This window comes from Pteronotus mesoamericanus, unplaced genomic scaffold, assembly GCF_021234165.1.
Source record: "Pteronotus mesoamericanus isolate MK-2021 breed Mesoamerican mustached bat unplaced genomic scaffold, CSHL_Meso_final contig_94, whole genome shotgun sequence".
NCBI lineage: Eukaryota > Metazoa > Chordata > Mammalia > Chiroptera > Mormoopidae > Pteronotus > Pteronotus mesoamericanus.
Window position 1 is genome coordinate 2,584,913 of NW_026555285.1, and position 14,202 is coordinate 2,599,114.

Below are 14,202 nucleotides of genomic sequence, written 5' to 3' on the forward strand. Positions count from 1 at the left end.
TCACCTGAAGACATAATGGCTGTGGGATTTCAGGAGGCTCTGCAGGCTCTGCAGGGCCTCAGGCAGCCCTGCCCCCATGAGAGCACTGCAGGCCCAGAACTCCCAGCAGTGGTCCCAGAATCTCTCCAGACCAAGGTTGTCTCTGATCTCAAGCAGCAGCAGAGCATCAGGCATCTCCTGCTTATTGGCCAGCACCAAGAAAGGGACACTGGCCATGCTGGGGTTGTCCAAGAATTCCATGAGCTCAGCCATGCCTCAGGCAAGTCAGCTTCATCTGTGCTATCTAGCACATACACAAAAATATCTGTGCCTTCCAGGTAGTCCTTCCAGCAGGCCCTGAGCTGGGTCTACCCCAACCCCCACCCCTAACATCCCAGAGAGTCAGAGACACATGCTCCAGGGTCTCAAGAGGCTCCACATTGAAGCCAATGGTGGGTAGGATGTCCACCACCTAGTAGCCCTTCAGTTTGTACAGGAGCATGGTCTTGCCTGCTCTGTCAAGGCCCATCATCACCACTTGGGCTTCCGCTATGTGATCTCAGGAAATCACAGAACCCCTGGTGACCACTGCTAAATCCTGGAGGAGAAAGACCAGATGCAGACATCAGCCATTCTTTTCTGATGAAACACAGAGATTCATGCAGGTACATGGAAGAAGAGTTTCTACTCTAAAAGTAGAAAGTGTCTTTACAGGTTTCAAACACAGGCTTGGGCTCTGAAAGGCCAGGAAATAAGGGTGTGTGAGTCACCATTGACTGACATATGTCTGGGGTAGCCTGTTTCAGAGAAGAGGTTAGGGTCCCCTGAAAGACAAGGAATGTAGGCTCACATCCTTTGGTAGTTATAGCAAGGAGACAAAGTGGAGTTCCAGTTAGACAAACCTAGTTCAGTAGAAATATTGAAAGATGTCTTTAATTCCTGCTAGTCTGAGTTTCTAGCCTTTGTCTTCCTTCTTGTAAGCCTAAACCTTGAAACAAAAGTTGTCTTGGCTCCGTGCATGAAGTGAAGAGCACAGCCAGCTTATGGGAGCTTCTGCTGCCTTTGGAACTCTCAACAGGACCAGCACTGTGTTTTGTAAACAGTGGCTATAAATACTGTAGGCTGGGGACACATTTATCAGTCAGAGCAAAGTGGTTTCTCCATTGTCTTACCAAGTAAATTACCTATAGAACACAATTCCTGTTCTTCAAAAATCCTATATTAAGACTAAGACTTGTTCCCCATTTAGCCAGGGGAAACATTGGCTGGGGCAGATGAAGATACCTCTCACCCCAAGAGTATATTTCAGCTGACCCTGGAGGAAAATGAGACAGCCTCTTTTCATTCCTCATGCCAGGGAGAAGAGTAAAAATTATAATTACCTCAGTGTTGTTAGATAGTGGTTGAAACTCCTCCTCTGCAGCAGTCTTCCCCCATGCTGCTGCTGGTCAATAATGTGCCAAGAGTGAGATGTGAAGGATTGTCATTTCTCCTTTTTCTGCTTCCTTTTTTTTCCAGGTGGCTAAGGGGTGAGGCAGGCTTCACTGTCCCTTCCTCAACTCTGGGGCTCCCCAGCAGTTCCCCCACTGGGGATATGTCACAAAGATATCCCCAGTTCTTCAGCTCTTGATAGAGCGAGGTGCAGCACCAACTCAGTTTCCTGGGTAGCATACAGGGCTCAGATTCGATGCAGGAAGAAAGGTACTACATTCACAGCTGTGCCCAAGTTCAGCCCCTTTCTTTTGTTCTTCCTCTAATAATCTGTGACTTCCTCAGTGGAGAAATATGAGAATTGGACTTTTTCTTTCATCTTAGGCCTCAAGGATTTTCTAGTGCCCCAAGTTTCTTTTTGGCTTGAAACCACACATGCTTTTTTTATAAACTACCTAAGTATGATTAAAACACTCTTTTTTAAAAAAGGAAATCTATGTTGAAAATAAAGCATAAAAATAAAAAAGTTGTGTCAATGTGGTTGAGCTATGGGCACTTAAATATATTGCTGAATTTTTTTCTTGAACAGTGTCATTATATTTTTCCAGTAAAATGATAGCCCCCAGAAAATACAATGTTTGAAAAATTGTTCCAATCAGAAGTCATTGATTCTGTAGCTATCTGATTTGAATCTTGAGTTGCAGCATTTTGGGTCTTATAAGCAGTAACATTTGTGCAGAACTTTCTGCTTTCCACACACTATTTTATTAAAATGTCAAGAACCAAGTCGGGGGTTATGATTCTACCATTTTACAAATGAAATAATAGGCTCAGTCAAGTTAGGTCTCATGAGCTTGCTAAGATTTATAAGCTATCTCTTTCAACATATCATGCTACTCACTGAGCAAGTGCTTTGTTTTTGTTGTTGTTTGGGGGGGTTGTTTTTTCCCCCTTTTTTAATTATTTTTTATTGTTGATATTATTTCTTGCTTTTTTTTATACACACCCAAGGACACTTTTTTATTACTTTTAGAGAGAGGGAAAGTGAGAAAGAGAGAAATATTGATGTGAGAGAAACGTCAACCGGTTGTTTCCCTCACGTACCCCAAATGGGGATCAAACCCACAACCTAGACAGGTGCCCTGAGCAGGAACTGATCCCACAGCCTTTTTGGTTTACAAGATGACACTCCAACCAACTGTGCAACAGTGGCCAGGGTGATGAACAAGTGCTTTGTAAACAGAAAACACCCTATTGTAATTGTTGTCATTAGACTACTGTATTCTAACAGGAGGAAGCAGTGAGGAAAAGTCAGATACTCAGAGTATTATGCACACCACTGTGTTGTACTGTTCTTGATGTTATTGTTGTTTTGTTCTTTTGAGTGTCTGTGGTTGTAGGCCATAGTCATTTTTCAAGGGTCAGGGTGTGTAAGAGAAGGGATACTAGGGGTAGAATTATTGTCAAAGAAAAATCAGAGCTGGAAGGTAGTTAAAACTGTAAAAACAGATTTTATTCAAGACTGTTACAATAGGGGAGAACAGACCTCACTGTAGAATTGGGCTCAATTTTGAATACAACCTGGGAAAGTGGAGGTTTATAGCCAAGGAGCAGGGTGGGGGTCAGCAAATGGAAAATTACTAAAAGGATCATCAGGGATAATGGGGAGAGCAGTTCTGGCTAAACTGTATAAAAAGATCCTTTCTGAAGGCAGGCCAGGGCAATCAGACATTACCTGGGAGATGGTAGAGAATGAGGAACCTGATCAGCTATGGAGGGTAAACAGAAATCAAGGGTGGGTTTTCTGGTTAAAATGGCTTAGCAGGATTCTTGCTAAAACTCGATTTTACAGGGAGGTGCACAGATGGGCCTAGGATAAGTTTCAGGAGTCTGACCAAAGTCTGGTTAAGCAAAGAATCTTTGTCATTATCCTAGGACAGCCTCAAAGCAATAAAGAACTGTCTAGAGGAGAGCTTGTCTTTCTCAATTGGACCAAGCTGCAACTCAGTCCTACACAAGCTTGGTTGATAAATCAGTAGGAACCCTGCCAGGATTTAATTTGCAGAAGGGATAGGGTTGGCAGGGGATAAGGACATAGCAGGCTAAGGATTAGGTGTGCAGGGGAGCCAGGTGGTGCTACCCTGACTGGTTTCCATGTCTGAGCCCCAGGAAGGGAGGGGAAGCAGGCAGAAGCTGAAGAAGCCACTGAGTTGAGGGGCTCACAGGCACCATACCAGGTTGCCTGGGGGCTGAGTGGCCCCCTACCCAGTGACACAGTTATGGAATGAACACTCCCTTGGCCTTCTGTCCCAAGGATTCCAGGGGTACCAGGGCCACATGGCTAGCATACAGGGCATCTGAAGTCCTCTCTGTGACACCAATTGGCTCTTAGAGAGATACGTGTCCTCCAGGGCCTAGACAGGCATTCAGGGGGAGGACCTGTCAGGGCTGTTCAGGCTTTCCCAGATGTAAAGGAGCCTTTCTTGAGGGCTAAGGTCCTGTATTAGCTGGAGAATGTGAGAGCCAGGAAAACAACAATCATGTTGAGTATGACCCTAATTGTAACCAAAGGTGATTGTAGGCTGAGTAACCCCAACCCTTCCCCCATCCTCATCCCTTTATTTCAACAAGAGGGAAGTTTTTTTCTTTGAAACCCTAATGTGGGAGGCTTTAGAAGGGCTGCTGCCCAGAAAGGCAACAGGGAACATAGGGTAACAGCATAGACTTTGATTTGGGGTTACCTGGGAGTACAGTTCACCTCTACTACTTAGTTACTACGTCACCTCAAGCTTGTTCTTGAATTTCTCAGTGCCTCAGTTTCTTTTTCTGTAAAATGCAGGTGATGATTATAAAAATGGCATCTAACTTAAAGGGTTATTAGGAGGATTAACTAAGTTAAGACACATCAAATATTTAGCACAAAATAAGTCACCTAGTCTCAGGTTACTAGTATGAAATAAGGAAAGTGGAGCCATTAAAAGTAGAGGTGTGGTTGGCAAGAGACACAGCCCCTTTGTAAGCCTGTGAGTAGCTACTAGAAGGGGGGCTCTGCTGGACTCACAGATACCCAGAGAGACAAGGATTTTGGATCCCATCTCTATTGCCTCCAGGAAATTCGGCTTCCCAAGAGAGCCACTGAATAGAGACCCATGGCTCAGACTGTGAGTTTAGAAATATACTTGTGCCAGTTCTCATACAGGCAGTCAGGTCTGGAGAGTCAAGGCATATTCATTTCACTCACAAAGAAACAATTTATAAGCCAGAATGCAACTTCTCACATTTCCAAAGGGATCCATTTTGGCTCAAGATCAGGGATCCATTTTCTGTACGGCATACCTAGAGCAGGCAGCAGGTGAAGGAGGGCCACGTGGTAGATACACAGGGTGCTGAGCAAATCAACCACGGAAGCTATGTGCAAACATGTTCTTTGAAAACAATGGAAGGTGGGTGGTTTTAAAAGATTGTTTATCATGGATTAAGCCTGGCGATCACTTTCTTTTCTCCTCTCTACAGATAAATCCAAGGAAGGAGAGGATGAGAGTGAGAGCTTTGTTCCCCTGGAAAGTGCTGAAGGAATGATGACAAATTCCTCCTTCCCAGCCCTCTTTTTTTTCCTGGGCTCCAGAGTCCCCCTGCCTTTCTGTTTGTTGTGTCCTCATTTCTAGTTGCTCACATTCTCAATTTGCAATACTTAAGTTAATAACTTATTTCCAAGGACTGTATCAATTAAACTCAGATTTTATTTGTATTCAAACTATCTATACAAAATTCAAAAGGTACAAAAGGGTAGAGTGTCGAGGGAATTCTCCTTCTCATCCCTGTCCTCCAGTCATCCAAATTCTTCCCTGGGAAATAACCCACACCATCAATTTTTTAGGTATTATCCCAGGGATAGTGTCCATATATAGGCAAGTATGATACATTAGTTTTTCGTGTTTATCTTTTTTTCCCAAATGGTAACATACTTGGAGAAATTTAATCACTCTATTCAATCTTCTTTCAATCAGAATTTGTTAGCCATCTGCACTATCAAGGATTGTTGGGAGGGAAAAGATGTTACAGGCGGCAGCAGTTACCCAATTCCCCTAAGGTCCACCTCCCCAGTGAGTGATGTGAGGGAGCATGTGAAAGTTGTCTTTGGGAAGTGTTGCGATGAGAGTCAATACTCCAATCATGCTAAAGTTTAAAGTTCTCTGAGACATTTAACTCCATCTGTCACTGTCATTTATTAGGCAACACATGAGACACTAAGCAATGCAACAACATTGGGTCAGGAACAACATGTCAACTTCCTTTGCAGTCAAAAATCCACATCCAGACTTCTGGTCAAGATGGCAGCATAGGTAAACATGGTACGTGCCTCCTCCCAAAACCACATTGAAATTACAAGTAAACTACAGAAAAACCATCATTCAGAACCACCTGAAATGGAGCCAAATGGAAGCCCTACAACTACAGAATTAAAGAAGATACCACACTGAGACTGGTAGAAGGGGAAGAGATGAAGAATGGGCTGACCACACAGCCATGTGTGGCAGACAAAAATCAGGAGGGATATCTCAGCTGAAGAGGTCCCCCCTTAAGGAGTGAGGGGTCCCAGCGCCACACCAGGCCCCCCAGCCCCGAGTTACTGCCAGGAAAAGAAGTCCCCATATATTCTAACTATAAAAGCCAGCAAGGATTGAGGCTGAGGAAGGTGGAAGTTTCTGGAATCCCAGACAGTTTTTCTTAAAGGATCTGTACACGGACTTTCTCAGACTCACTTCCTCTGAGCTCCAGCATGGGTGGCAGCAGCTGGAAATGCACCAGAGACATACGAGGAGGAAATGAGTTACTTGGCATCTGGGTGAGAGCTGGAGGGAAGCTTTCTCACAGACAGAAGTGCTGGTGGAGGCCAGTGTTCCTTCAATAAGACCCCACCCCACAGAGCCAGTAGGTGGGTGCCATATCTGTGTCTCTATCAACATAGCTTACTCTGTTTCCCCATCCTGGTGATTCCTTGAGGCCCCATCCCATTTAACTTTCAGGCCCAACCAAACTGTTTCCAGTGGCTTTTCCATGTGAATGGGTTGTCTTGGTTCATGCTTCAGGTTTTCCTAAATTCTCTCAATCAAGCAGCATCGGGCCTCAGAAAGCCCTGGACCTCTCACTAAGTGGCCCCAGAACTAGCAGCAGCCAGCCTTGGTTTACAGCGTGGCCTTGCCTGGGCATATCCAACCCCAGAACAAGTAGCAGCCATCTGCAGATCGCTTTGTAGATTATGCTGGGTGGCCTGGTTAGAACACAAGAAGTGTCTGACCTTGACCTGAACCTCCTGGGAGACACCAGAATGCATTTAATGGACAGCTTTACACCACATCAGAACACCATCATCCAATGACCTTCACAAGCAACACTCAAGGGGGGGACTCAGCAGGCACCAGAGCTCTACTAAAGTAAGTCCTACTCTGTGGGGTGGGCCCCTGCGCAGCTTATCCTCCACACTGGTGGGAGTTCAGTGGTTGGTGGTAATAGCCAGTCCTTGCAGCTCACCAGCCTGGACAATTCCATCCCATTAATGTGCCAACAACAATCAAGGCTCAACTATAAGAAGAGGGTATACACAGTCCACATGGGGAGCTGCACCTTGAATGCCCAGTTTGGTCGATCAGGGAAGCTGTGCCATTGGACCCTAAAGCACACCTACTACATTAGGACACTCTATTGAGCCTGGGGAACATAGAAACCCTGCCTGATATATATAAACAAACACAGGGAGACTGCCAAAATGAGGAGACAAAGAAACATGGCCCAAATAAAAGAACAGAATAAAACTCCACAAGAACTGAACAAAATGGAGATAAGCAATCTACAAGATGCAGAGTTCAAAGGACTGGTTGTAAGGATACTCGATGAACTTAGTCAGAATCTTAACAACATAAAAAAAGAACCGGTCAGAAATAAAGGATACACAAGTTGAAATGAAGAATAATTTACAGGGAATCAAGAGTACAGTGGATGAAGCCAAGAATCAAATCAGTGATTTGGAATATAAGGAAATAAAAAACACCCAATCAGAACAGCAAAAAGAAAAAAAAGAATCCCCCAGGAAACGAGGATAGTGTAAAGAGATTTTGGGACAACTTCAAGTGCAACAACATATCGTGAGGGGATGCAAGAAGGAAAAGAGAGCAAAAAGTTGAAAATGTATTTGAAAAAATAATGACTGAAAACTTCCCTAACTAGGTGGGGGAAATAGACATACAAGTCCAGGAAGCATAGAGTCCCCAAACAAAACGAACCCAAAAAGGCCCACACCAAGACACATCATAATTAATATGCCAAAGGTTAAAGACAAAGAGAGAATAAAAGCAGCAAGAGAAAAGCAGTTAGTTACTCATAAGAGAATTCCCATAAGACTGTCAGCTGATATCTTAAAATAAACTTTGCAGGCCAGAAGGGAATGGCAAGAAATATTCAAAGTGATGAAAAGCAAGGACCCACAACCAAGATTCATAGATACAGAGAACATTTTGACACTTGCCAGATTGGAGGGAGCTTGAGGGAAGAGGCAAAAAAAAGTGAAGGGATTAAGAAGTACAAATTGGTTGTTGCAGAATAACGAGTGGGGATGTAAATTATAGCATAGGGAATATAGTCAATAATAGTCTAATAACTATGTATAGTGTTAGATGGGTCAAGATTTATCAGGATGATCACTTATTATGCAATGTCTGATTGCTGGGGTGTACACCTGAAACTAATATAATAATGTATGTCATCTGTAATTGAAAATAAAAATGATTAAAAATTAAAAATAAAAGCAAAAAACCCATGTCTAACTTGACTCCCCCAAATTAACTACTAATAGCCTACTGTTCACAGGAAGCCTTACCAATCACATAAACAGTCGATTAATACATTTTTTGTATGTTATTTGCATTACATACTGTATCTTTACAATAAAGTAATTTAGAGAAAAGAAAATATTATTAAGAAAATCATAAAGGAGAGAAAATATATTTGCAGTGCTGTAAGTATTTATTGAAAAAAGTGCACATATAAGTGGACCCACACAGTTCAAATCCGTGTTGTACAAGGGTTAACTGTATACCTGAATCTGAGGTGGTTGACACAGGTGAAGTTTATTGGTCCCTGTTTACAGGTACATGTGTTTATGGTTAGACTTTCCCCAGAGAGCACGAGTTCAACTTATAAACTGAGACCAGTGGTTTTCACTGAGAGTACTTTGAAAGTCTGATTAGCCCTCATTCATGGCTCTCAGTGCAAGGGGGCTGGAGATATTAGACATCTATAATACCCAGAATAATTCTGTGCAAGAAAGAATGCTTTTTTAAAAAAATATTTTATTTATTTATTTTCAGAAAGAGGAGAAGGGAGGGAGAAACAGAGAGAGAGAAAGATCGATGTATGAGAGAAACATTAATTGGTTGCCTCTTGTTCATCCCTGAATGGAGACCCAGCCTGCAACCCAGGCATGTGCCCTGACAGGAAATTGAACCAGCAACCTTTCAGTTCACAGGCCAGCAATCAATCTACTGAGCCACACCAGCCAGGGCAAAAGAATGCTTCTTGAATTTGAATTCAGCTTTTGAATGCCCCAGATATTTGTGTAATTTTTTTTAAAGCCCACTCTTTAAAAAATATCTGATCCTAGAGCCTATTTTGTTTCCTATGTAAACCCAAACTATTTTCTACATAGTCTCACATACATTACATTTCTCAGAAATGTGACTACTCTGTGAATTGAGGAAAGCTTGCACTGGTTGATTGGGAGCTTTAGTATGAGCTGTTCCCTACTCTAGAAAAATCACATCACTGACAGCAACACTGCCTGTGGTATTTAAGTTGCTGATAAAACTCACAAAAACACTATATCAGGCTCCATTGTGGCCATATTGATTCTATGTTTAGATGTAAAAATCTGACAGCTTCATTAATGTGATTGTGCCTGAACATTTCTATGGAAATAGATATTCTTTTGTTATATTTACCTTCCTTTTATTTATTCCTTATCTTATAGCATTATATTTATTTTCTTTTAATATTATATGGGTAAACAGATGATGTTATGATTTTCATTTCCAGATTTAACAATATTGTTATATAAAAAAAAGTGGTGAGTTGCTTTGTTTTAGGGCCCCTCCTAAAGGTGGAGATAATTGAGTAGAGTAAAAGATGAGTAGGGAACCAGTAGTGGTAGAGCCAGTTGGGATGACAGTAGGAGACTCCTACTTGGAAGTCATACATGGTGACAGCCATAGGTTTCATCTTCCTACTCTCTGAGTCAGGGAGGTCTGTTTCTTCAAGAGAGCATGCAGTCTCATTCCTACATGGAGCCTGGCTTCTACCTATATCCTATGAAAAGATTGTAGCAGAACACAACTTTTCAATGTGTGCAGTGATCGCATAGGGCCAGTTGCAAGAGCATGCATGTAAAAGGGCAAGAAAACCACCCAAAGGAACCCAAAATTAATGATGGGTCAGAATTTTATGTATGAAGATCTAAATCAGGCATAAGATACAGTAGGCACTAATTTCAATAATATTTTATTAATATTTATAATATAAAGTATTTATATATCACATTTATATTTATACGTAAATATATACATTTACATTTATGTATTTATTTTCTTTTTTATATGCTTTTAAAACATGTATCTATAATATCTGTAGGTCCTTCCATGCTTTGCTTAGGCAATTAATTTTATGAAATATTGCTGATATATTACCTTGCACAGGAAACCTGAAAAAAAAAAAAAGAAATCTGTCTGCCTATGCTTTTCTAGTACCCAGTCATACATCGCATAATGAACTGCGTGTACAAATGTGGTCCTGTAAGACTATAATGGGGCTGAAAGATTTCTCTTGCCTATTGATAGATATCATAATGGTCCTAAATTTTACTCATGTGTTTGTGGTGATGCCAATGTAAACAAACATATTCTGCTTCCCCGTTGTAGAGAAGTATATAGCACATACAATTACAGTAATAGGCATCTAGGTTTGTGTAAGTGCATTCTGTGATGTTTGCACAAGGATAAAGTCACCTAACAATGCGTTTCTCAGAACTTATCCCAGTAGTTAAGCAGTGCCTGATGGTACTCTGACCACAAACATGGCTTTTATAACAGAAGGTGGATCAATAGGAAACATTCTACAAGAATTATTTATCCCACAAGGGGCACATGGAAGCTGTTTCCCTGGGTTTTCTAAATCCCATGTTTTGGAAGTTCTTCACCTCCCTCACACTACCTGTGTGGAATGCCCTGGGATAAGGCTCCTGCCAAGAGGTCTTCATAGGGCTCAGCTGCTGGTCAATCTGTGTCTTTGCTGCCCCACCTTCAGCTCTGTACTCAACTAACTGGACTATTTTGAAATCGACCTAATAGTTTTAGTGCAGAGAAAACAACACCCTTAGTATGCCCCAGTATTATTGTCATCTCATCTTTCCTCCTTCTTCTGGCCAGAGTTTCTTCAAGAATTCACAGCCCCCTTATTTCCTGTGTTCTGCCACACTCAACCATGGCTTCCCAATTATCCTCCAGCCTAATAATAGCTGTGCTCTACATGGCTATAACCAGAGGGTACATACACTTTTGTATTCTGATTTTTTTTTCACTTAAGCGTATGCAGAAAATTATACTGCCTTACTCCAACATAGTCTCCAATAAAAAATTTTGTGTTGGCTTCAAAATTATATTACATCAAGGGTAAATATTATGATTTACTTCCAAAATAATGCTGAATTAAAGATTTTGTGGCTAAAGTTCTTCTGTTCATTTGGATTATTTACATTGGCTAGATTGCCAGAGTTGGAGTTTCTAGAGCAGAATAAATGAACGCATTATGGCTTGCTCATATCTTTCAGTATGTCATCATGTTGCACTACAAGTTAGGCTTTGATTTTATTTTTTAAGTATATTTTATTGATTATGCTATTACAATTGTCCTAATTATTCCTCCTTTACCCACCTCCACCCAGTACCCCCATTCCCTCCAGCAATTCCCCACCCCAGTTCATGTCCATGGACTGTGCATGTAAGTTCTTCGGCTTCTCCATTTCCTATAGTGTTCTTAACATCCCCCTGTCCATTTTGTACTTACCCAATTATGCTTCTAAACCCCTATACATTTTCCCGTATTTCCCCCTTCCCCCTCTCAGCTGATAACCTTCCAAATGATCTCTGTATCTATGATTCTATTCCTGTTCTAGTTGTTTGCTTAGTTTGTTTTTATTTTTTGGATTCAGTTGTTGATAGTTGTGAGCTTGTTGTCATTTTAATGTTCATAGTTTTGATCTTCTTTTTCTTTTTTCTTTTTGCCTCTTGTGAACCCCCTCTAGTGGCGGGGGGGCCCGGCTCACAACCGACATATGTACCCTGACTGGGAATCATGAGGGTCACAGGCCACCGCTCAATCCATTGAGCCATACCAGCCAGGGGTTGATCTTCTTTTTCTTAAATAAGACTTTTTAACATTTCATTTAATAGGAGCTTGATGATGATGAACTCTAGTTTTACCTTGTCTGGGAAGCACTTTATCTGCCCTTTAATTTTAAGTGATAACTTTGCTGGATAATCTTGGTTGTAGATAACTGCTTTTCATCACTTTGAATACTTTCTGATAGTCCCTTCTTGCCTGCAAAGTTTCTTTTGGGAAATCAGCTGATAGTCTTATGGGAACTCCTTTGTAGGTAATTCTCAGCCTTTCTCTTGCTACTTTTAAGATTCTCTCTTTATCTTTAACCTTTGGCACTTTACTTATGATTTGTCTTAACATGGTCTTTGTTTGGGTCCATCTTCTTTGGTATTCTCTGTGCTTCCTGGACTTGTATGTCTATTTCCTTCACAAAATTAGGGAAGGCCTCTTTCATTATTTTTTCAAATAAGTTTTCAATTTCTTGCTCTTCCTCTTCTCCTACTGGCATCCTTATGATTCAGGTGTTGGCTCATTTGGAGATGTCCCAGAGTCTTAAACTCTCCTCATTTTTTTGAATTTTTGTTTCTTCATTTTGTTCTGCTCAAATGTTTCTTCCTTATCTTCCAAATCATTGGCTTTCTTCCCTTCACTGTTGGTTTCCTGTGGATTTTTCTTTATTTCACTTTGTGTAGCCTTCACTTCTCCCTTATGCTTTTGCCACATTCAATGAAATCTCTGGACATTCTGATGACCAGTGTTTTGAACTCTGTGTCTGGTAGATTGGTTACCTCCACATCGCTTATTTCTTTTTCTGGAGTCTGTACTGGTCCTTCATTTGGGCCATATTTCTTTGTCTCCTCAGTTTGGCAGCCTCCCTGTATTGGTGTACTTGGCAGAGCTGCTTTGACTCCCTGTCTTAGCGCATGTGTTATGTTGTATGGAACAGAGCCTTGGGTATTTGCCTGCTTCACTACTTTGTGGCTCCATATGTGGGGGAGGAATTGATGAGGGTACAATGATGCTGCTGGGGGCTTGCCTGACACTCACACCATTTCCAGTCACTTTACTCACTTCCTGTATGCAACTGGTGCCCCTCCAGCTGCTGCCCTAGTTGTGGTTCCCAGAGTAGGTGGGTTTGCATATGTCCTAGGCTCTCCTGAGGAACTGGCAGTTTCTTCTGCCAACTCAAACCCTGATGGGTTTTACAGCCAGAAGTTATGAGGCTTTATTTTTTCTCATGCTGGTACCCTGGGCTGCGCAAGCTGGCCTGGAATTGGGATGGCTCCCTCACAAGGTGTGCCCCTTATTTTTATCCACCACACATGAAAGCATCTCTCCCTATTCCACTGGCTGCTGCTGCCACCTCACTGCCCTCAGCTTGCCACTGCCACACCATGTTCTCTCTGCCCCAGTTCCCTGTCTCTGCCCCTGCTTACCCATCTGGATGAATATAGCTTCTTTAAATCCTTGGTTGACGTACTTCTGGATAGTTCAATTTACTGGCAGTTTTGGGTGTTTTTCATTTTGAAATTAGTTATGATCCTTCTTATGGTTGTGCAAGGAGGTGAAACATGTCTACCTATGCTTCCATCTTGAAGAGCAATCTATGTTTTGATTTTACATGATGGATTTTTATTTTAATATTTTCCCCAGCTCCCCAGCCAACCTCACTCATGCCTTCAGCTCCTCAGCATTACAGGAGGAGGCAGCAGCTGAGGGAAGTTTCCCCAAACCACTATTGTGAGGAAAAGGTTCCAGGTGCCAAGGAGATTGGGTAGTGGAGAAAACATTCCCATTGTTGAGGATTTTGATGTAATATAATAATAATTATTATTATGATATTGATAGCTATTGAGGTCCTTTATGTTAAACATTTTATTATCTCATTTCCTCCTCACAATCACTGTGTCAGGAAGGTATTTTTATCACCATTTTATGAAGAAAAGGCTGAGGTCAGAGAAGCAAAGTAACTATGCTTTCAGCTGCATGTTACAGAACACCAGCTGCAAGGGGCTGAAAACAATAAGGTGTTCTTATTACCCCACATAACCATAAGGAGGGAGTTGCTTCCAGGTTACTTTGACAGCTCAATAGTGTTACCAAGGAGCCAATCCGTGGCAGTCTTCTTGTGTTTTTGTGTCTGTGTGCATTTATTTTTATGAGGACCGAAATATTTCCCAAAGCTTCTCAATGAGTTCCTCCTTATATCTCATTAGCCAGAAAGAAATCACTTGGTTAGACCAGCCTGGGTAGACCAGCTTGGTTAGACCAATCTGTGAGCACATTGCCTCCACTTCACAATTGCTAAAAAAAATTGCATTGTACTTAGCAAGAAAGTGGGAATGATGTTGAGTGAGCAATAATGTC

At 41.7% G+C, this 14,202-nt stretch overlaps 1 protein-coding gene across 1 annotated transcript; it reads right to left on the reverse strand.

The window, feature by feature from the left end:
* Positions 1-4,706, reverse strand: ARL11 (ADP ribosylation factor like GTPase 11). Its single transcript, XM_054586595.1, is given in 4 exon segments — positions 1-251; positions 254-347; positions 350-577; positions 4,689-4,706. Coding segments are annotated over 4 exon segments (591 nt in total).
* Positions 4,707-14,202: the final 9,496 nt, after the last annotated feature.